The sequence below is a fragment of the Daldinia decipiens genome (assembly GCF_022478715.1).
Source record: "Daldinia decipiens strain CBS 113046 unplaced genomic scaffold F4813scaffold_52, whole genome shotgun sequence".
Lineage (NCBI taxonomy): Eukaryota > Fungi > Ascomycota > Sordariomycetes > Xylariales > Hypoxylaceae > Daldinia > Daldinia decipiens.
Window position 1 is genome coordinate 61487 of NW_026054595.1, and position 21238 is coordinate 82724.

The following is a 21238-nucleotide window of genomic DNA, read 5'->3' on the forward strand; positions in this document are numbered from 1 at the left end:
CTGTGGTATGCATCCGATATTTATCAACCTGGCCAATCGCTCCGAGCTTCATGCCATGCGCTGCAGGTAATGGCTGGATCCTTCGAACGTGTTTGCATATGCGACGCGTGGGGGGATCTCCCGGTTGAGCTCCTCCAACAGTTACATAATGGTCACAAGGGGTTTGCGTGGCTGAATCGTCTTATCAGTTACCTAACCTCGACTTACACATTTACCCCTCACCCTCACCCAGTTATTCTTTCACATGGTACCGTGCCGAACTGTTGAATAAACAGTCCAGCTACGTCTTCCGTGTATAAGTATGAGCTTGGGCACATCTCGTTCTCGTGGGTTCTCGCGTTACACTATGTTGGTCCTTTTTCAGATGTAGCTACCCGGTAAACAAACACCATGGCCGGTGAGCCCAAGGATTCGGGCGTTTCGTTCGCGCCATTTTTCGACCGCTGCAAGCTACCGGCAAGCGTTAAACACGACTGTGATACATTCGTAACGACAAGATATTCCGAGACAGCGCGACCCGCTCCGTTCCAGGGTTACTGTTCGTATACGGTCTTCGTCGGAGAGGAAATAGTCGTCCAGTTTCGGCCATTGGCCCACAAGCTCGACATCGGCATCACGAATGCCGCTTGCAAGATCTTCGGTCCCCTAGCTCCCAAAACCGAGTTTCTAGGAGAGTTAGGAAGTACAGGTCTTTATGCCTTCTCCATGAGAAAAATACCGGGGGTCTCTTTGGCGGATCTTCGCGCCGAAACCAAAACTCTACAGGCAAAGTCGCGACGAGAGCAGATTGTGCGCGATTTCGCGCATTTGCAAGCCACGAGCTGGATTCACGCAATAAATCATAGTGATGTACGGGGGAAAAGGATGGTGGGCTCCTCGTTACGCTGGCGAATGGAGCTTATGGCAAAGAATCTTCCCTCTCGTTTTCGCGGCATCGCGAGGTCTGTTCTTGCCGACCTGCCGGAAATCGAGGCACTACCATGGACACTAAGCCATGGCGATTTCTTACCTTCGAATATAATGGTATGCCCAGAATCCGGAAAACTGTTGGGTCTGCTCGACTGGGCTGAGGCCGAATATCTTCCTTTTGGTGTTGGTATGTATGGCCTGCAGGAATTGCTCGGGGAAGACAAAGATGGGCATTTCGTCTACTATCCCGAAGCCAAGCACCTTCGTAATTTATTCTGGGCGGAACTCTCCTCCAAGCTTCCTGAGTTATCGCGAAACTCTAAGCATGTTGCGCTTATTCGAAAAGCTCAAATTCTAGGCATATTCCTGTGGCATGGTATCGCTTTTGACGATGGTAAATTAGATCGTACTGTTGAAGAGGGGAAGGATGATGGGGAGATCAAAAGACTGGATGCTTTCCTGCTGTCTCGTTCAGGGATACGGCCTCCAAAGTTATGGTCTATTCGTCCGATTATGGACTCACCTATTGTGTTTATACGTGGGCTTCTGTCTGGGGAAGCACATTGTTAATAGTATCTCCTATGGGCTCCTACTGTAGAAGTAGCGCGTAGGTCTACGCATGTATATGTATGACGAATGTTCAATATGCTACAAGTATCTGTTATCTAAATAATTATAGCTCTATGTAGAGATTGAAGGTCCTTGGACGAAGTAACACATTGTCCATCGACCTGGGACTAATCGCCCTACAACACCCATGGGTATCATCAGGTATGTAGTTAGAGCAAAGTGGTTATAATACATTCTTCTGATAGGACTAACGAATCATGACCCAGTAAAAAGTCAGTATATACTCTTTATGGAATTAGATGGGTAGCTTGGACCAATGATGTTTAAAGGGTCTTGTACTATACCTGCCCAATTAACACCTAAAGAGATTATGTACTCAGCGTAGCATCACTCTATAAGTACCACCCAAAGAACATCTTGACAACCAAACTGATATATATACCATTATACGGCCATAAGAAAACTCCAGTTTATTATACCATGTATACAAATTCACCATCGTTATCCACCAAGAGCCCTACGAAGACCCATTCGCTCCATGGCCATTCGCCACAAACGCCTTCTGCCACGGCAGCGGCTCCTTCGCCGGCCGCACAGGCCCCAGGTCTTCCTCCCTCCGCTCCCGCCACGCCTCGATATCGCGATGATCCACGAAATTGCCATGGAACCCCAGCCTCAGCCTCAGCGGCAAGTGCAGCGTCGCCAGCGGCCCCCTGGCCAGGTCCAGCGCATCCCAGATCACCACGTCGTTGCGCAGCTCGTCCAGGTTGTTCTTCAGCGCCGCCAGGTACCCCTCGCCCTCCCCGCCGCCGTCCTTAGGGATGAACACGGGCTCTTGGAACGTCGCGGTCGCGCCGGCGAAATACACGTCTTCTCTGCCGGGAGTGGCGGCGGCGGCGGCGGCGTCGTCGTCCCATGTGTAGTGCGCCATGCAGTTGAATAGGCCGCCTGCTGGGGGCCCGCAGCGCGCGAAGTCGTAGGGGCGCGTGGGGTCGACGCGCAGCTGCCAGAAGTGCTGGTACTTCTTGGTTACGTAGCGGTCGTCGATGCGCGAGAACTCGCCGTTGGTGGTCCATTCGATGGACGCCTTGACGCGCGTGCCGGACTTGGCGTTCGGGTCGAAGACCCATCGACATGTTGGGCTGCTTAGGCGTTGTCGCCCTGCCGGATTGGGGTTCTCGCCGTCGGGAGGGAACCAGAAGAATACGTTGCCGTCGGCGACTGTGAGGTCGAAGACGATGTGTCCGTCTTCGTTCTCGTAGCACCCGGCGACGTGCCCGTGGAATCCTAGGGGAGAATGTTAGATAATTTCCTGACTAAGTGTAATATGTACGTCGAGAGAGGAATCGCTCCGGCTAGGTAAGTTCCTGGCCGGAAGCATACCTAGAAGGAGGTACTTACCGTTGTCAGCTCTGAACCACTTCACATCCTCCGGCTTGCCGCCGCGCCTCGGTACAATACCGTAGACTTGATCCTCATTCGGGTCCCACGCGAATTTATTTCCACCGGCCTTAAGGCGCTCAAGGGACATCTTGAGTGGTGTGAGCGGGAGCACCGTGTAGTTTTTCGAGACACCACAGTCGTGTATCATGCCAGCGAATGGTGCCTTGAACCATAATTCCTCGGTCTTTTGTCCGTCGGCGTTGATAGTCCAAGTCACGACATCGGCTTCACAGTCGGAGCCATTGGTCCCTGCCTCGTACGCAAAACACAGCATCTCGCCGGTGTCCGGGTCGAACTTGGGGTGTGCGGTGAACGTCGGAGCCGTGATCTGGCCCTCGAAGTCGTATCGTCCGATAGTTTCCAACGTGACAGGGTCCATGGCGAATGGCGGGCCGTCTTCCTTGCTTGCTAGTAGCATGCCTCGCCAGAACGTGACATTGGTATTGCTGACGGTGCGGATCACGCCCTTGACGCTTTCGTTGTCCGTGTACGGGTTCCGATACCGACCAAATAGGCTCTGTCGTGCCTCTTCCTCCTTGAGAAACTTATCTGTTCGCACATATCGCTGTTTAAAGTCGGCGTGTCCGTCTTTGATGCGGATAGCTGTGACGCTACCTGTTTATATCCGCCATTCAGTAAGTTAAATGTTCTCCTTTCTAGAAGCAAAGCTAAAGTCTAAATAACCCCCTTTCTCTTGACGTACCATCACCGTTCTATCAAGTTTACGATCAGCGACAGAGTTATTAGAGTAACTAAGCTATGAGTCAACTTACGAAATGAATATCATCCTCAAATATTGGCGGAAATCGATGATCCTACATCCCTATTAGCAAGCTTTATTATAATTCGCGTGTGTTCTGTCACCTCCCACTCACCGGCTGCACACGATAGAACGTTCCATTGATATCGCGAGGGATCTCGCCCGTAACTTCAAGATTGATGATGTCTCCCTCAAAACGCGAGGGCTTATTCATCGACGAGAATGCTGCGGTGTCCGGGAACTTAACCCGGCTGCCCGTCCTCTTCCCATTGCTATATGGATACAACGATACCTCAGAGGCGATAGCTTCAAGATGCGCCATAGCTCGCAACTATCTTGTTAGTAATTGTCAAAATACTATTGGGTTGGAGGACCTTGTTCGGAGATGTTATAGTCCCCATGTGAAATACAACATAGACCATACATTCTGGCTTACAGACGGAGCCGATTAGAGGTACCGGCCATGTCGAATAACCCGATCACAGCGTAGTATAGTTAAACTAACTAGACTCTTTAAGATGTGGAGAAGCTGGTACGATCTTCACTCAGTCGGCAGTTATGCTACGACTCCAAAATAGGCATATGAGAATACGTTTAAATAGAACAGCTTCGCGTACGTAACTATAGGCTCGTGTCTACCATGGATCTCGGCGTTGGGGAAGTGGGGTCGATTATATGTAGAGACTCTTTACCCCAGATTCCAGACAGCCCCCTATCCCCCTTTAGGCTATATATTATAACCCAGCACTATGGGTTCTGAACTAGAGCAGGCAGAACCCTCATTGAGCCCTCGCTCGTCCAGGTCTTCCCCGCTCCAGGCCGAGTCTGTCCCTCCGGTAGTGCCAGAGTGAGCGGTGCCTCGGATGTACTTGCGTCCTTACCAAAGTGCGGCGCGCGAAGATCGTCATCCTCCGTCTTCTTTCCCGTCACCGGATGTGGGTAGTGGAAGGGCACCACGCGTGTGTCAGGCCAGAGCATCTTCTGTTCGATGATCTCGTCAGGACCTAAGGGGTCCTCTGGATAGGTCTTGGTGGGCCATGGAATATAGTTCTCTTTGGTCAGAGACCAGCCCTTCTCATGTTCAGCATGCCAGAATGGGAAGTATCGATATCGGAACAATTTCCAGACACCGTTCTCTTTGATATATTCGTTCTCGTATAGGCCGCCTTCCCACCATTGGACATGTCCGCGTGGATGAGTCTCCTTGACAGATTGATGCGTTCCGGCCTGCATCAGAGCTCGCATTCTGCACCAGGCGTGTGTTCCGCTAGGGTCAACATCGACAATATCTTGCATCATAATGTGATCTAGCAGAAAACCGTGGACTGGTCCGTTACGGCCATTAACAAAGCTCTGCTGAAAACGACCATTATAGAGTCTTTTGACGCCTTCTTTTCCTCTATATCGCGACCCAAGGAATTCCACATAAGTGTCTGGATGATCCGCGTACATGTCCACAACCTGAACTCATGCCAGTTAGTATACCTGATAATAGAGAAATATAAACAATATCCACCTGCCTCATTATATAGGCACTTGTCAAGGTAGTAGCCATATTTGAAGTGAGTTTTTCGCACTTCAGCTTCGTCTGAGATGCGCGAGACCTCATTTCGGAGAAGAGCAACCTGCTCCTTCAGCTCTGCTAGCTCAGATCCCATGATGGCTAGAGGTGAAGTTCAATCTGGATTATACTTGAGTGCACATTCACAAGAGAATTCGTATCTGGCCCTGACTCGGCTTGATATTTAGCCAAATATATATGTCCCTCCAGATTGAGCTCAGGAAGACCCCTGTTCCGAAGGGCCATCTTGGTAAGAGCTATGTCATAGGACTAGATTGTAGCTAGTCTCTGAAGCTGGGCTCGGCAGATATTCCCAGGTCGTTCAATGCCAAAAAGAGCATCGTCTAATCCGCAGGTGCGGGGAGCCTGTCGACCCCGCGGGAATTTGGAGACTATAAATGAAGCAATCAAAATTGAAGCCGGTTCAAGACAGCGACGTAGTCTCCAGTAGCTTGGGTAATTGTGTTCCTGCGGGAGAACTATGACGAATAAAGAAGTCATACCGCAGCAAATAGACGTTGTCTCCAACCAAGTAAACATTTAACAATTAGTTCTAACGAGCGGTTTTCCGTTAGATGCTTAACCCAATGAACAAGAAGTTACCGAAGTCTCTAAGTTTCATCTTGGGGACGTAGTAATAGGGGTAAACCTAGGCCTATGTGGTATGTAACTCAACTTGTAAGCACTATGCCGAAATGAATCTAATGTATATTAGTATAAAGAGAAGAATTATACATAATCATATATTAAAAATAACCGACCTGCCCTAGAGTGTCGCCTATGTATAAAGGAGTGGTGTTGAAAGGTATGTTATCCATAGCTTCAGATGATGTTTCTTGCCTTGCTGTAATGAGTTTCTAGTACCCGTAAAGCCGCACTTCCGCATTATTCAAAAGACGACGCATGTACCTTCCCCTGGCTCCTTAGCGTGTACTTCCGAGGAAACCTTCTCCTTCTCTCATAAAAGATGTAGGGGGAAGAAATAGGGGAAATGGCAATGGACATCGTAATAGAACTTAACCTAGCAGGTGACTGATTAACCTCCCAAAGCACCCAAATCAACCTTTTATTCTTCGACATTATGCACTTTTAGAAATGTGAGCTATAGACACACAGGTTTCATCAATTCGAATTCGGCGTACTATCATCATCTTAAGAGTTTATTATCAAACACAGTCTATAGCTAGCTGCATTGATACTTTATTCTATAACACCTTCACGATGAAACTGGCTGGCTTCCTACAAAGTTACGTAGCATCGGCTTTAATAGCTTCCCTACCTATCGCCGGGGCTGCTATAGATAAATGCGACGGAGTCTTGGTCTCGGAAGTATGATACCAGATACTATTCCGTTAAGACAGACCGCGGAACTGACAAAGGAGTGCAGACACTTCCTGTCCTTATAAACTCGACTGCCCTCCACGAACATTTACAGGCATTGCAAGAGATCGCAGACGTACACCATGGGAGCAGGATAACTGGCTCCGCTGGCCATAACCAAACTATACAGGTGCACAATGTTGGCTACACACATATATATATGGGCACTAATCTGGCGTCCAGTATATTCAAGATCACTTGAAGTCTCGGGGTTACTACGTGGAGGTTCAGCCCTTCCATGATTTGATACAGATCAACAGCAAAGCTACCTTGTGGGCGAACGGTGAAGCTTTCGATGTTGAGCCGATGGGATGGTCTCCCGAATGCGCTTTTACTGAACGCCCTCTCGTAGCCGTTAATGGCGTAGGGTGTAAAGCTGTAAGTAGCTCAGTAGCTTATTTGACGACGATTGCTAATATCATTAGACTGACTACCCACAAGAGGCTTTAGATTCGGTTGTAATGGTTGGTTCGGGCGGATGTTCCCTCTCTGACAAGTCGATAGCCGCGGGTGAAGCTGGAGCCATAGGCCTCTTAATGTATGAGTTCACGCAGCTCACTCCAAGCTTAGGCGGGCTTAACGATCGTCATATCCCATCGGCGAAAATAGCTTACAGGGATGCTGAGCGCATTCTGGCACATAGACTTCCCCTGTCCGTCAACATTTTCGACATTTATATGCAGTACAAGGAGGTCTCTAGGTTTGTACCGCTCGACTAGTGTATTATGTTTTCACACTAACTTCGAAAAGCTACAACGTGTTTGCAACCTAGGAATATGGAAACAGGGACAAGATGTTGTTGGTTGGTACGCATACCGATTCAGTCAGTTCAAGCGCAGGCATCAACGACAATGCCAGTGGTGTAGCCAGTCTTCTAGAGATAGCCACGCAGCTCTCAAAGTTCAAAACGAACTCAACAGTCAAGTTCGCCTTTTGGACAGCCTCAGAACCATGCTTGCTAGGCTCCAAACACTGGATGTATACTGCCCACAGGGAGGAGCTTCAGAAAATACGTCTTTACCTCGATGCCAACATGCTCGGCTCACCCAATGGCGCCCTCAAGGTATATGACGGGCATGGCTCCTCTTTCGGGACACCTGGACCACATGGCTCCGGAGAAGCCGAGACAACTCTAACACAAGGCTTTGAGGCTCAGGGCGTCAATTTCACAAGGACCGAGATCAGTAACCGTAGCGACTACGCTACATTTTTTGATGCCCAGATCCCTTTTGCCGGTCTTTTCAGCGGCGCCAACGGATTAAAGACATGGAAGGAGGTAGGTATGTTCGGAGGCGACGCCGGGGTTCCATACGACGCAAACTATCACGAGCGAGACGATAATATACATAATATCAATATGACAACCCTGTTGCAAAACACAAAAGCATTAGCCCACGCCGTCGGAGTTTACGGAAGAAGTCTTGACAACTTTCCGGCATCAGCAATCCGGCATTACGGCACGTCAACGGAATATCTATACCCACTGCTGGCCTCAGCATGGGTTGCATACTACTTGTTGTCATAACTAGTGTAAGCTAATTATACCCTTTGGATCCGATTACACCACTGGGGGGGCGGTAATGCTGAGAACGAGTACGTAGTATTAATTAGAACACCTACACACATCGCGTAATTGCGAAATAAACCTTGAGATTAGCTTCTCTGCTAGACGCTCCCATAAAATATCATCGATGTGACTGATAATTGAGAATTCATGGTTGGTGTGATCTTACGTTTTACTTGTTGTTTTTTCCCCCTTTCCAGCTCCAGGATCTACATCGAATTACGCCTCTTCCAAGCCGAATCGGCATCCGGATGAATCTTGGGCACTTCGACGTCCTTCCTCAGCTCCTTCTTTCGCTTCCAGTCGGAGCCGAACCTCCTGTCGCGGTCGCCTACCGCCTTCTCAAAATCGAACTGGCCGTCGGCTGTGAAGCTAGTCATCAGCTTGGGCTCGCCAAGCGGGAGAGCATCGCCCCGGTCCGTCTGCCATAAGTGGTAGACCTTGCCGTACAAACCCACGACGTGCTTCATCTCGTGCGTCTCGGCAGCCTCCCAGACCTGCTGCGCGCCGGGCATGGTCGTCGGCCCCGGCATGATTAGCATGCCGGATTTCACCTCGTAGACGTGCGAGTGCCATAGCTTCCGCTCCTCGGCGGGTAGAGTCTCGTACAGCTTGGGCGTGACCATGTACTCGATGCCTATAAGCCGGGCGTTGGGCCCGGGGCTATCGTAGAGGATGCATTGCCGGACGTCTGGGGTGTGTTAGGATGAGATGAGATGAGACGGGGTGAATATAGGGGCATTCGCAATCTATCTACCTTCGGTTAGGTGAGCGCAATAGTGATTCGCTTCTACGTAGCGGCCTGGGTCGTCGGCGTATGTGTGGAAGGCGTTTAGGTGAGCGCAGAGTTGCTTTGTGGGTTGGAAGTCTTGGATCATGGACGCGCCGGTCTCGAGGATTGTATCCTCGGTTGGGACTGGGCCGCCGGGGACGTGTGGATTTGTTGCCATGGCCTTGTATGGTGCTATCAAGAAGAAGGGTAGGCTGTAGACTTATAATGGGGTTGACATATCTTGAGGGTTTAGAATTATGTCTTGTTCGAACATATACTGACTAGCTCGTATAAGTGAGCTTGTATAAGTGATGCCCTTTAGATGCTAGTACGATAAGAGTATAAATACCACAGGCTCAATGATAATATACGTAGAGATTACCTATTCATTGCCATATATTATTCTACACCTACCAATACTTGTAAAGTTGTATTCAATCTCAGCTTGATAGAAAACAATAATGCTGATGTCATGAGTGCGTCGTCCCCCGCCGAATCAGCGGGACTCATTAGAAACCGGCAAACAGAATAACATGCTAGGTTAACTGCTTTATAAATGGCTACAGTCGACAACTTCAAATCTAAGTTAGAGGTGCTGTCGCATCTATAAAACTTAATAGTATATCAGAAAAGAGGTAGATGGATCTCAAGAAATCACGTGTAACCCTCTATCGCAACAACCTTATTACTACATAGGTACATAGTAACTAGAGTGTACTTCGTACAGTGCATACCATGTACCCTTTCGCACGCTTCCTTCCCCCACAGGGGTCTGGCCATAGCGTCATCCTATTAACGCCCCATTGCCCCATTGACGAAACCGCAGCCTAACAATTAATCAAACCTAGTAACTCACCAATCAACCACGCAACCACGCAACCACGCAACAGTAGAGTTTCACACCAACACCAAGCCCAATTGCGTATCCCGAATTAAAAAATCCCAAATTAAGAATCCCAAATTCCAATCTTTGCGAATTTTGATATATACCAACTCGAGGGGCTCAAACCCAAGCAAATCATGGCGGCATCCCGCCGCGGCCAGCCCGAGCTGCAGGTCCGCCTTCCCTCGGCCCAGAACGCTGCGATTCCCGAATTACCTCCCATATCCGCCCTGTTTCTGATCGACTTCGACGTCAAGGCCGGGTATACCATCTCGTGGAAGGCTTCTGGGCCTGGGGTAGAGCTCGAGGGCGTTGTCGAATATAAGTCCCTGCCTTCGGGACTACATACCGTTTCGGAGGACTTGATCTACTTCGTGCACGATGGGTATGCGGGGTTGAGCGCCTTCGTCAATGCGCCTGTTGAGGATAGCGAGGTGCGGAATGCTAGGATGTTGGCGGTGGGTGTGCTGGTGCCGCTGAGTTACGGCCGGTTGGGAAGAGCTTGGAGACATGCTGAGGGCTTGAAGACAATGGCATCGACATTTGCTACCAGTGCCAAGGACATCGGTATATTGGAAGAGTACTGGCAGAAGCACCAGGCCAAGGAAGAATCAGTTGCGCCGGTCGAAACTGTCGAGTCGCCATCTATTGTCTTTCAACAACCGCCGAAGCAATTTCAAGGCCACGCTAGGAATCGTTCGGCCTCTGATGGAGCAGCTTTACTACCGCCTGGCCATAGACTATCCGCCTACCATCCTGCCTGGAGTTTGACAAAGCTGCTGAACACATTTGGGCCCCTAATATTTCCAATATACCGTGCTGCGTTGTTGCGCAAGCGCATTTTAATATCATGTCACGCACCCGTACAAGAAGCTTGTAACTTCGGTCAGTCTCATCATGTATTAGCATTAGCTATACTAGTCTGCTAACAATGATCCTAGTTTACGACATATCTATTCTATCCAATATCCCACAGCCAATATTCGACCTCTTATCCCCTAGCTCGCCCCCCCACCGCTTACGACCCCTCTTCACCATCGGCGTCCACGATATCCCCTTCCTCGTTGAGGACTCTAAGCCCAGACGCAACAGCGACGAGTCCCCGGAAAGCGATCATGAGGCGGGAACTGGTTGGATAGCCTGCACGACGGATAGTATCCTCGCCATGAAAGATACGCTCTGGGACGTCCTCGTCACCCTACCAGCTCCGCACTCCGCCAAAGCAGCGCGGCGCATCTGGCCTAAGATCGAGGGGTCGGGCGGTATTCCAATCCGCGCCTCACAGCGGGACCTGCGGCGCTTCCGCTCCCTCGAGGCCGGACTGGCCCGGCTATCCTCACAATCTAGCTCCGGCGCGTCACCCACCACGCCTCGAGACCCTACTGCGACTAACAACCCGTTTTTTGATGATGCAGAGGAGAAGGAGGTTGTCGAACCCCTCAGCTGGACCGCCCTTGCCTATAATGGCTTCATGTGGTGGGCCTCGGCCGGCGAGCAAGCCCTCACAGAAAGAGCCGAGGAATCAGCCCGCGACGCCGAGCTCCTCGCCGACATGGCCGGTTCACCATCTTCCTCTTCCGCAGTCCGAATGGAGGCCCCCCTTCTCTCCGCGTCCGTCGCCTCACTGCCACCTGCCGATCCCGACGAGGCGCGCACAGAACTCGCGCTTATCGCGTATTTCCACCGGCTTACGATGCAGGTCCTCGGCACGCTTGCGGACATCGTCGAGAGCGACGAGGACGACGGGGAAGACGGTTCCAGGGGCGATAACGACGACGACGACGACGGTACTGCCGCGCTAATAGACGACGATGACGCCGCGGAGGGCCGGGGCGTGCGCGTAAGCAGTGAGGATGTCGCGCGCATGGGCCTCGACGTGTGGAGCGCTGCGGACGCGGCGTTTGTGACGGCGGCTGTGGAGGCGTATTTTGGTCGTAGGGCGTATGTGGAGGGGAAGGGGGTTGAAGTTTGTGGTGTTAGAGTATGTTAGTGGTGGATGGATGGATGGACGGGTGAGTAGGTTTAATGGTCGTGAAATACGGGGTTTGACGAGCTACTTCGCGGGTAGTAATAGTGGTACGAAGTGAGGAAAGGAGATGATGCTCCGTTGTATATTAATATTGTCCTTCTCGTGAACTGGTCACGAGATAGGATAGGATAGGAGGTTAGGTACCTACCTAGTGTTCGTGTTCGGGACACGGGAGACCCTCATATTGTCTTAACCTAGGTAGGTACTGGGTCGCTCGCTGGTGTGTTATCTGTACCTATATTAATTAGTTCGTGTGTGCCTCGTATAAAGGCCTCGGAGATGGGAATTGAATATATTACAAAGCAAAGTAAAGTAAAGTACGATGACTGCCCTAGCAACAGCATTACTACCTATTTATTATAGGGGGCAAGAAAAATAAGCACCGAGGTTAGGAGGTAGTCTCGAGAAAGCGCCCGGTCTATTTTCAGCTTCAACATGGCGTATGTGTAATGTTTATTCAGTAGACTATACATTATGAAAACACAAGCTAGAAAAGCAACTTAGACGTAGGTACGTCGCAAGTCTGATTGATACATGTATACAATTATTCCCCCCCTTCCCCCCTTTAACCATCCAAGTCACAATCCCCCCAATTCCCATTCTCACGAACACAGCACAAATCATGCAACACTAATCCACTCACAACTCAAAAAAACAAGCATGCGAACATGATATCTGGTCTTAAACTTTCATCTGCGTTGCGCGCGAGCTTGCTTGCTTGCTCTAGTATATACGCCCCTATCACAGGCGCCTGTCTCCCCACAACGCCACGACGCCGATCCTATGCCGTTGCGGCGTGCGCGCTTTTTCCCGCGCAAAGAACTAACTAACTATACACGTGCGCTACCATCTCAATCGAGATGCAACCATCAGTATCAGACACTACGGTCTGATTAGGGGGGGGAGGAGGGGGGCAAGGGGGAAATAGTACTCCTGATTAAGGTTTTCAATGCACGACCGATTATACTGAAATCTCGGTGTCAGCGCTTGCTTCGCTGGTTCTATCTTATTCCTCCTCACTACTACTACTACTATCTTCGTCGTCTGTCATCGGGAACTCGATATCCTACGATTCGGGTTCGGTATCAGTGTTTGTTTCGCTGGTGCTATCTTCTTCCTCTTCGGTACCGCTCTCCTCATCCGAGTCGTCGTCGTCGTCTTTCCGCCTCTTCGGCTTTGTGGTGCCTGCAACGCTACCGCCCTTAAGTGCGCTCATCTGACCAGCAAGAGAATCTGGATTTACGTTAGAATAGGATATAAATATATGTTCAAGTAGAAAACTTACCTTCTTCTGGCTCACTAATTTCATCTTCTCCGGCCATTGCAGCCGCCTTGCTGGCATCCTCAACGGTAAGGGTAACCTCCATCTTCGTGTCAAACCCAATGTAACTGTCGCACACAACGTGCATGACAAATGTGTAAGTACCAGCTTGAGGAGGAGCGGCGAACTGGGCCTTCAAGGTCTGCATGTGATATGTCGGCTTTCCGTCATCTGTGAATATAGGCATGTCGAATGTAGTGAATGGGAAAGGCTGTACGGCCATCTTTCCCTGTTTGCTATCCGAGAGAAAGATGTTCCATTTTGGTGAATGATCACGGGAATAGTGAGGAGCAAATGCAATGGGTGGTGATACGGGTTTGCTATCTTCCTTTGAGATTATCTTTCCATTTGCGTCTTTCACTGCCTTTTTGCGTCCCATAAGTGCGTCGAGATCATCCTCAGCAGCATCGACATCCTCTAGATCAAGCTCGTCGATCTCCGGAACGTTTGTGCTCCCAGGAGGAATAAATCGGCCCTTCACAACAAGAGTGACCAAAGATGAGGGGATAATAAACCGCTCGCCAGCAACCTTGAAGAATGCCTTTGCGATTCTAAGGTAGGGAAGCTGCTGCGCGACACCGACCGCTGTCTTGTACTGCTCTTCGTTTAGAAGTCCTGCTCCGACTACAGCACTTCTGCGCTGCGAGTCGGGTCGATCCATAAATTCCTGAACAGTAACATGTGTTTTTGAGTCGCCCTCAACGGCTTTCACTACAGCTGGTGTAAAATGGGGAAGCTGGAACAGAGGAGAGGCCTTCGGAGGCACGGCTTGGATGAGTCGTTGGCTAACATAGAACGAGGAGAGGATAGGAACGATGTTGCCGTATGCGAGTGAGATCACTCTGAAGGAACCGCAGAGGCTCTGCGCAATCGGCGCAACCATGTACTTTGCACTGTTCAAAGCTGGGTCGTCGAGCTCTACACGGCCAAGGTAAGCCCATAAAAGTGCCAGAACCTTTCTCCTCACGCCGCTGTCGAGATCCTCTAGCTTCTCTTTGTCCTTGACTGATAGCCCGCCTGCAAAGGGGGTGATTTCCCCTTCTGCCAGTATCCTCGATTCGATTTTGGCGAGACCGGATTCGGCTTTGTCTCCCTTGAGCGCATCCTGGAATTCCTTACCACAGCTAAGAGCAGTCACAAGGTCCCCCTCGTCCGTAGTCTCGGAGTACTCGCGGAATAGGTTGTTGGCGCTCTCGACTTGGACTCCCTCTTTAGTTATACGTTGGGTACCGTACCACCAGGATCCGACGTAGTAAGGTAGCATAACTCCGAGAAGCAAAGCGTACACTAGCACGACGTATTTACCATTCCCTTCGGATATGATGAACTGGGGGAGGGCAATTCCAATGCTGTAGCTTTGCTTACCGTCGGGGTGTCCATATTGGATGTAATTGTTGCGAACCTCCTCGTCCGTAAGTGCTTGGTATGCCTTCGTAAGATCAACCCATCTATCGCTCAATGTCTCGGCAGTCTCGTTCTTAGCTGGGTCCGGCTTGGCCTTGTCCGGGTGAAATTTGAGACCGAGCTTTCTGTAGTGAGATCTGATCTGTTTTTCGGACGCTGACTAGAATAAATTTTATTAATACAAATACTGGAAATGCGCAAATTACAAATACATACTTCAGAGACTCCCAGAATATCATAGGGATTCCATATCTTAGCCGTCGTTCGTTGGGTAGTAATGATTAGGTATAACATTCCGGCCATGAGGGTCCATCCTATCAGAGCAGCAATACCGCGCTTGACCTTGCGCTGCTTTCGCTTCTGGGCTGCGCGCTGCGCTTGAATAAGGTCGGCATGTTCTGGTTGGTATGAGGTCTTTGTCCGCGGTGCAAGTGCGGCAGGGTCTTTGCTCGGGGCGAGGAGGCTATATGTGAGAGGTAGTGTGACGATAGAAGTCAGAGTGAATACGAAGAAAGGGTAGAATTGTCCCTGTTCGTCGTAAGAATACTCTGAGCCCATGGTGCAGACGAGCCCTATAACAGGGACTTTGAAGTAAATTCGTTAAGGACCTCAAAATATGTTTCGTCTGGAATTGTTGTTGTCGAGAAATTGGAAATTGTCGAAAAGAGAGAGAGAAGTTGTTGTGCTGGAGTTGAATCAGATTGGTTAAATTTAGAATCGCCAGTCAAGGCAAGCTGTCCAAAGGAATTGCATAGGTTAGGTACCTAACCTAAGGTAACCCGTCTTGAATCGTGGCCTTCTAAATTTCGAGTGGCTACGTACCGGTGGGTCTCCGAGTCCTTATCGATAGGATAGGATATCAATAAATGTGGCGTGTCTGCATGTCCGGCTTCCATATCATAAACCGGGTTCTATTCATCAGGTACCCGACTTTTGTACCTGACTAAAACTACCAGGTTTTAATATCAGAATCGCTCAACTGCATTAACCATCGAGATAAAGCATTTACTCGCAATAATGTTGTCACATCTCATTCTGTGTACTTCAAGTGGGTGTTCTTGGTTTTCTTTGTCTACAAATTATTCCACAAACCCTGTCTTGGAGTTGTCCTAGAAAAGAGCCTTTGTGTATTCATGAATTATACTTATGAACCTAGGCAGACCGCTCAGGTTCCGACGAATGGTATCATGGTTCCAACTCTGCTCTTATAATTTATATACTCCTCCCCAAAAAACCGAACGAGCAGTGCCTCTTCGTGCTTTACTCTGCTAGAAAAGAACTTCCATAGGACAACCGTGTAGCCTATAAAGCAGATAGGGTTTCCCAGGACCATCTGCGTCCCTATGCTCCAGTAGAAAAACCCAAAGTACGCCGGATGGCGGAAAAATGAGTAAATACCCGAGGTAACAAGGGTATGAGAGTCCTTCTTGCGCTGCTGAATAGTATGGTTGAACGACTGTCCAGCCTGGCCCATCGCCGCGCTGCGGACGAACTGCCCCACAAACACCAATATGAACCCTAACAGCAAGATGATATGCCCACTATAGAGCGGCGCCCAATTTCGATTCGGGAACAGTAGCTTAGTGAAGAGACATTCAAGCGACGCCGCCGTATGCGCAATAGCATAAGCCGGCCAATTCGCCGTTAACAAGAACGAGCCGATATTCGCGACCGGAGTATTGTACCTGGCAGTAGTCCAAAACTCGAGGAAATGGAACGTCGCCAGCGCGCCGATGAAGAAAGGCACGCGCCACAGCGGCGAGGACGTAAAGACCAGGATCGAAATCATAGCGACTGCGGACAAGGCGAGCGCTATGCCGAGGCAAAAAGACCGAATCGCAATGCCCTCGAGGGACTTGGGCCCCGCGGGGAAGTAAGCCCGCTCGGGCGACGTCTGGACGCTCTGCGCAACGGGACTAAGGAGCGGAAGCAGATTGTCAGCATTTGCGCGCGTGTTAATCGAGGCGAGTTTTGCAATGGAGCGCTGGCGCGTGTTGAAGCCCGTCGCCCACGACACGTCGTCCTCGTCGTGGCCGTGCAGAGGGGCAAGCCCACCGAGCACGGGTGTAACAGGCGTCGGCGTGGGTGTAGGCGTAGGCGTATCTGACGCAGTCGGCGGCGGAGTAGTAAGTGACATGATAACACACCAGGGACTAAGATGATCTACTAGGAGCAGCTAAAGCGACGGGGAACGTCGGGTAAGAAACCGGCCCAGGTAGTATCACGGCGATGATTGCTTTGAAATAGAGATTCGACAGTTGCTAGAACAGAAAGCAAACTTACCTATCCGGCGGTGATTCCATTGTGCTCCGGAAATGCCACTTTCTCCTTTTTTATTATCTCGGAGTCTCTTCGCTTGATATCAAGGACAAAGACGGGTTCGTTGTGAGAACCAGTCCATGATATGTGTGTACGTTGTTGTATGGAGCATAACAACGGCTTAGAGTTATGTAGATAATCAAGTTGATAGGATACGGCACCGTTGATAAGGTATCGAAGACATTATTTTTATGGGTCCGCCTAAGACAACAGATTATGTACAAAGACACTTACCTAAGCAAGTATCTACATATGTAGGTACATGTAGGTACTAAGTCTACATCTACGTTGAGCTTTTGAAATTCTAGACCTTCGGTAAAGATTCAACCTAGTAGAGCATCAATGAAAAGAAAAAAAAGAAATATAAACGTCAATAAAACTCAGCAAAATAATGCCCATCACTCCAGGACAATATCATGTCACTAATTTGTTTTATTCGTACCTTGTTCGTAAAACAGAGCGCCAAATCTGGCTCATTCCTCGTTCATAAAGCAAAGGGTATCATAACTTTTCTCCGTATCCCGTGATCCTTACTACGAATCATTCAATGCCGGGTCGATCAAGCCATCCAAATCACTAGGCTGGATGAGTTGTCTCATCTCGGCCTCGTCGTGAAACCATTCCTCGTCAAACCTTGGTGCCATTGAACCCTCCAGACCAGTATCAGCCCCAATCCAGAATTCGCCGTTCCTACCACCCGCCTCTTCCAAATTCCCTGCCCCTTGCATCATATTGTCAAATACCATAGGCAGCATTGGGTCTGCCCCCGGCTCTGCTAGTTGTTGTAGTGCGTGCTCGATAATATGCTCATTTCGTAGGTGTGCCTCAAGTTCGCCATTGTGTATGAATTTGGCGGCACAGCCAGAAATTGTACATGGCAGTGTCCGTCTAGACTTCCCCATACCCGTGAGCTCTTCGAGGATATCAGACGGATCGCGTCGCTTGGGCTTGGATACTCCCTGAGGCTGTTCTGGTCGTTCATACTTTAGATGTATATAGCGAACATGGTTCTCTAGATTGGCTTTGGTAACAAAGCTCTCCCCGCAACCATCGGATTGTAACCAGCACTCCAAACCATCTGCCCCACTGAGATCAACCTTTCCGCAGACGAACCGCAGACCCTCATGGAAGCTTCGTACGTGAACATTAAGGTTTGATTTCTTGGTGAATGTCTTGGTACAGCCCGGCCACGTGCAAGCAATATTTTTTCGTTCCTCGATGCTCTTAGGATTTGAGTGCTCCGAGTCGATATGCTGCTCAAGATCTGACCTGCCATTACATTGGACCCCACAGAACATACAGCTGACATGATCTTGTTTCATGTGAGCCTGCAATAGGGCCATTGTAGTGAATCCTACTCTCTCCGGTTGATCGCCATCGATATTCTCCTGGTGGGTACTGCATTCCTCACACCAGAAGCGAATCTCACCATGTTCTCGCTCTTGGTGGCGTCTTAGAGCTCCAGCGTTATCGAACCCTGCGCCACAAGCATCTCCCGATGTGCCATCTTTATAGTCGCAAGGGTAGGGAGCAACACGAAGATGCTCGGCGCGGATATGACGTTGTAAAGTCTGATGCTTGCGGAACGACTGGTTACATGGCGGGAAGTCTCGGCATCGGAATCTCTCTTGGCCCTCATGAACAGCTTGGTGTCGTCTCAAACGAGTAGCGGTCATAAAACTCTTGCCGCAACCAGGTTGGACGCAACGATGTTCGCGCTCGTCAGTGTGGGAACCCTTGATATGCTGTCTTAAGTGTTTCTCCTCAATATAGTCTTTGTCGCAACCAGGGAATGAACATTTATACGGTCGCTCCTTGTTGTGAGATCGCATGTGGGCAGCAAGACGGGCTGGGCGGTTGAACGTCTTGTCGCAATCGGGGAATGTACATTTGATCGTCTTGAGGTCTGAAGGAAACTTGCGAGCAGGGGAAAGAGGAGTCAATGGGGTATCGTTGGCAGGAATAGTAGATGATGTGCCGGCATAGTGTGATTCATCGTCGTCGGAACCAACATCGTCAACGTCTAGTTCAAAGTCGAATTCTAGTAGAGAATGACAGCAGTTAGTTATTGAATTAGTTAAAGAGTTAATAATACTGGTAACCTACCATCAGGATCGGCAATCCTACTTCTCTTAGCTTTGGTCCCATTAGGGTCCTCGGCTTCCTCAATTGCAGTCCTCTTCATAGTAGAACAAGTTGCGATTGACCATGTTTGTAGAAGCAAATTGTTAAGTTGTAGGTTAATTGCATGTGCTTGAATCAGGACCCTTGAAAGTCAATTGAGGAAAATATTGTGCCGGACAGCTTATCGAGAATGATGATAATCCAATCGATAAGAAAAGTTTTTATGGGGAAACGTTTACTTAACCTAAGTATTAGGTACGAACTTGCATTAGGTAAGTCGCCTGAAAGCAGCTGAACAAAATGGTCAAAGCGCTAGTTCTAGTTAATTCTAGCTAGGTAGACGGTAGACGTGCAGTCATAACAATCCTTGGCCTCGATTCTTTTACCTATCAGCTTTTCTAATTTTTTCGCATCGCATCTACCAAATCGCGTCCTCGTCTGCGGTTTGTCAGCCAACATCACAGCTACACTAATCCTTAGGCATATAAAGCTCTTCTTTAGAGTCTATTGAGTGATTTTCATTAATCAAAATGTCTGATTTTGGTGATGATGGGGATGTCGGTGGAGCGTAAGTTATGCTATTAGCACCAGCTGTATTAGCACATACAGAGTGTCCAGTGCCCTAACGCGTTGCAGGGACGAGCCTATGTTCGAGGATGAAGAGCCCATAGACGATGAGCTCGACCCCGAAGTTCCCGACAACGAGGAGGATGAATTCACCCGAAGAGGCGTAGATGAAGAAGAGAACGTCATCGTCTCGGGCGATCCATCTGCTGCTGCAAACCGAACAAAGTCTACGACAAAGTTGAACAAAGACAAAAAGATCCCTAACGAGGAGCGCTCCACCACTCCATACCTAACAAAATACGAGAGAGCCCGTGTTTTAGGTACCAGAGCATTACAGATCAGGTAAAGCAACATGGACAAAGGTCACGAACCAGCAGAAGCTGACCGGGTATTGTATAGTATGAATGCTCCTGTCCTCGTAGATCTAGAAGGAGAGTCAGATCCGCTTCAGATTGCTATCAAGGAGCTGCGCGAAAAGAAGATTCCTCTGATCGTCCGCCGTTATCTTCCCGATGGCTAGTACGTCTCAATATTTCATCCCACAAGTGTAATTGGTTGGTGCTAATTATTACATAGTTACGAGGATTGGTCCTGCGAAGAGCTGCTCCAGTAAATTGGATCCGGGCATCAGCTCCCTCGGTCTTTTGCAATTTGCATATTGAACCGACTCTAGCATCCCTTCGAACGATCCTCCAATGGATAGGGTTGACCGATAGGACTACGCAGGAAGGAATCATCAGATGACTTAGAGAAGTTTGCACGAACACGGAGTTAGTGGTTGCTTTTCGGAATATATCAAAATTTCTTCTAGGCATAAGACTTCTGAGCACATGGCGTCGAGGAACTAATATCTGCTCGGTTGGTTACGTGGTAGCTAATCATCTCGCATGACGGCTGTAGGCTCCGTTATCAGCTTTTCCGCAAACTACCTAGGTTAGGTACCTCTCAGCCTCAATTAGAGGATGTAAGCGGTGAGCGGACGTCCTACGACCACGTGCGCTGACAAGAAAAATGTTGCCAGATACGGCCTGAGTTCCCTCACCGAATTCACCGGTGACTGCCGTCAGCTGCGGATTGATTGTTAGTGTCATTATTCTAGTTATTCTAACTAATAACCAACGAAAAAAAAAAAAAGAATTGATGCAATCTATGTCCCCGTTGATAAAACTTATAAATGCAACTACAATCTACCCGAGCCTATTCATACCTAGCAGGTAATCGCGCTTGTATTAAAAATATGTATACGCGAGTTCATTTGGACCATTCCGAAGGCTTGCCAGCTCATCCCTATACAGAATACTAGAGGCGCGCTTAAAATAGCGGTAAACCTTCGTATTGAATTGAATTCCGCATGAAATATCCAATGCGGTGTGACTATTCCGTATTTAATGTAAGGCTGCCGAGGGTCACATCCGCTTCGTCCCGCTAAACGGACAGAACAATCAGTACAAGTAATAACATCTTACCGGCGGAGCGGACCTATGACGTCGGCTAACCGTTTACATAAAAGGTTGAAAACTGCATGTCAGCTCATGCAGCAATAGCCGCATCTTCCCTTAGGTTCGGCAGGTTCGTCACTCGCATCACACATAAGGGTCCTGAAATTGCTCCTTTAGGACTGATAACATGACC

General features: G+C 49.2%; 11 protein-coding genes across 11 annotated transcripts; 5 read left to right on the top strand and 6 right to left on the bottom strand.

Moving 5' to 3' along the window:
* The first annotated feature begins 180 nt into the window (after positions 1-180).
* F4813DRAFT_279232 (uncharacterized protein) lies at positions 181-1770 on the top strand. Its single transcript, XM_049240465.1, has 2 exons — positions 181-1680; positions 1746-1770. The coding sequence occupies exon 1, from the start codon at positions 391-393 to the stop codon at positions 1477-1479; it is 1089 nt and encodes a 362-aa protein (XP_049095118.1). The 5' UTR covers positions 181-390; the 3' UTR covers positions 1480-1680; positions 1746-1770.
* On the bottom strand, positions 1720-4287 carry F4813DRAFT_375642 (carotenoid oxygenase). Its single transcript, XM_049245030.1, has 5 exons — positions 3798-4287; positions 3696-3737; positions 3626-3635; positions 2881-3537; positions 1720-2766 (listed from the first exon to the last, which is right to left on the bottom strand). Exons 1-5 carry the CDS (start codon positions 4002-4004, stop codon positions 1997-1999), a joined length of 1686 nt encoding a protein of 561 aa, XP_049095119.1. The 5' UTR covers positions 4005-4287; the 3' UTR covers positions 1720-1996.
* On the bottom strand, positions 4264-5426 carry F4813DRAFT_279209 (SnoaL-like domain-containing protein). The gene is made up of 2 exons (XM_049240462.1): positions 5203-5426; positions 4264-5143 (listed from the first exon to the last, which is right to left on the bottom strand). The coding sequence occupies exons 1-2, from the start codon at positions 5338-5340 to the stop codon at positions 4430-4432; spliced, it is 852 nt and encodes a 283-aa protein (XP_049095120.1). The 5' UTR covers positions 5341-5426; the 3' UTR covers positions 4264-4429.
* Positions 5427-5982: 556 nt separating this feature from the next.
* F4813DRAFT_400296 (uncharacterized protein) lies at positions 5983-7342 on the top strand (the record flags this gene model as incomplete). The annotated part of the gene is made up of 4 exons (XM_049248254.1): positions 5983-6572; positions 6631-6753; positions 6807-7001; positions 7049-7342. The coding sequence occupies exons 1-4, from the start codon at positions 6465-6467 to the stop codon at positions 7340-7342; spliced, it is 720 nt and encodes a 239-aa protein (XP_049095121.1). The 5' UTR covers positions 5983-6464.
* On the top strand, positions 6878-8272 carry F4813DRAFT_279227 (uncharacterized protein). The gene is made up of 3 exons (XM_049240464.1): positions 6878-7001; positions 7049-7323; positions 7374-8272. Exon 3 carries the CDS (start codon positions 7417-7419, stop codon positions 8146-8148), a length of 732 nt encoding a protein of 243 aa, XP_049095122.1. The 5' UTR covers positions 6878-7001; positions 7049-7323; positions 7374-7416; the 3' UTR covers positions 8149-8272.
* On the bottom strand, positions 8273-9375 carry F4813DRAFT_279214 (DUF1264-domain-containing protein). The gene is made up of 2 exons (XM_049240463.1): positions 8945-9375; positions 8273-8878 (listed from the first exon to the last, which is right to left on the bottom strand). Exons 1-2 carry the CDS (start codon positions 9135-9137, stop codon positions 8397-8399), a joined length of 675 nt encoding a protein of 224 aa, XP_049095123.1. The 5' UTR covers positions 9138-9375; the 3' UTR covers positions 8273-8396.
* A 346-nt stretch (positions 9376-9721) lies between these two features.
* Positions 9722-12178, top strand: F4813DRAFT_375648 (uncharacterized protein). The gene is made up of 2 exons (XM_049245031.1): positions 9722-10727; positions 10784-12178. The coding sequence occupies exons 1-2, from the start codon at positions 9980-9982 to the stop codon at positions 11830-11832; spliced, it is 1797 nt and encodes a 598-aa protein (XP_049095124.1). The 5' UTR covers positions 9722-9979; the 3' UTR covers positions 11833-12178.
* Positions 12179-12300: 122 nt separating this feature from the next.
* Positions 12301-15431, bottom strand: F4813DRAFT_375649 (DnaJ-domain-containing protein). Its single transcript, XM_049245032.1, has 3 exons — positions 14813-15431; positions 13157-14756; positions 12301-13104 (listed from the first exon to the last, which is right to left on the bottom strand). Exons 1-3 carry the CDS (start codon positions 15152-15154, stop codon positions 12938-12940), a joined length of 2109 nt encoding a protein of 702 aa, XP_049095125.1. The 5' UTR covers positions 15155-15431; the 3' UTR covers positions 12301-12937.
* Positions 15432-15485: 54 nt separating this feature from the next.
* F4813DRAFT_375652 (ICMT-domain-containing protein) lies at positions 15486-17058 on the bottom strand. Its single transcript, XM_049245033.1, has 2 exons — positions 16880-17058; positions 15486-16512 (listed from the first exon to the last, which is right to left on the bottom strand). Exons 1-2 carry the CDS (start codon positions 16897-16899, stop codon positions 15762-15764), a joined length of 771 nt encoding a protein of 256 aa, XP_049095126.1. The 5' UTR covers positions 16900-17058; the 3' UTR covers positions 15486-15761.
* A 7-nt stretch (positions 17059-17065) lies between these two features.
* Positions 17066-19407, bottom strand: F4813DRAFT_375653 (uncharacterized protein). Its single transcript, XM_049245034.1, has 2 exons — positions 19022-19407; positions 17066-18956 (listed from the first exon to the last, which is right to left on the bottom strand). Exons 1-2 carry the CDS (start codon positions 19098-19100, stop codon positions 17449-17451), a joined length of 1587 nt encoding a protein of 528 aa, XP_049095127.1. The 5' UTR covers positions 19101-19407; the 3' UTR covers positions 17066-17448.
* Positions 19372-20377, top strand: F4813DRAFT_279344 (RNA polymerase Rpb6). The gene is made up of 4 exons (XM_049240466.1): positions 19372-19607; positions 19676-19948; positions 20006-20125; positions 20183-20377. The coding sequence occupies exons 1-4, from the start codon at positions 19570-19572 to the stop codon at positions 20217-20219; spliced, it is 468 nt and encodes a 155-aa protein (XP_049095128.1). The 5' UTR covers positions 19372-19569; the 3' UTR covers positions 20220-20377.
* The last annotated feature ends 861 nt before the right edge of the window (positions 20378-21238 follow it).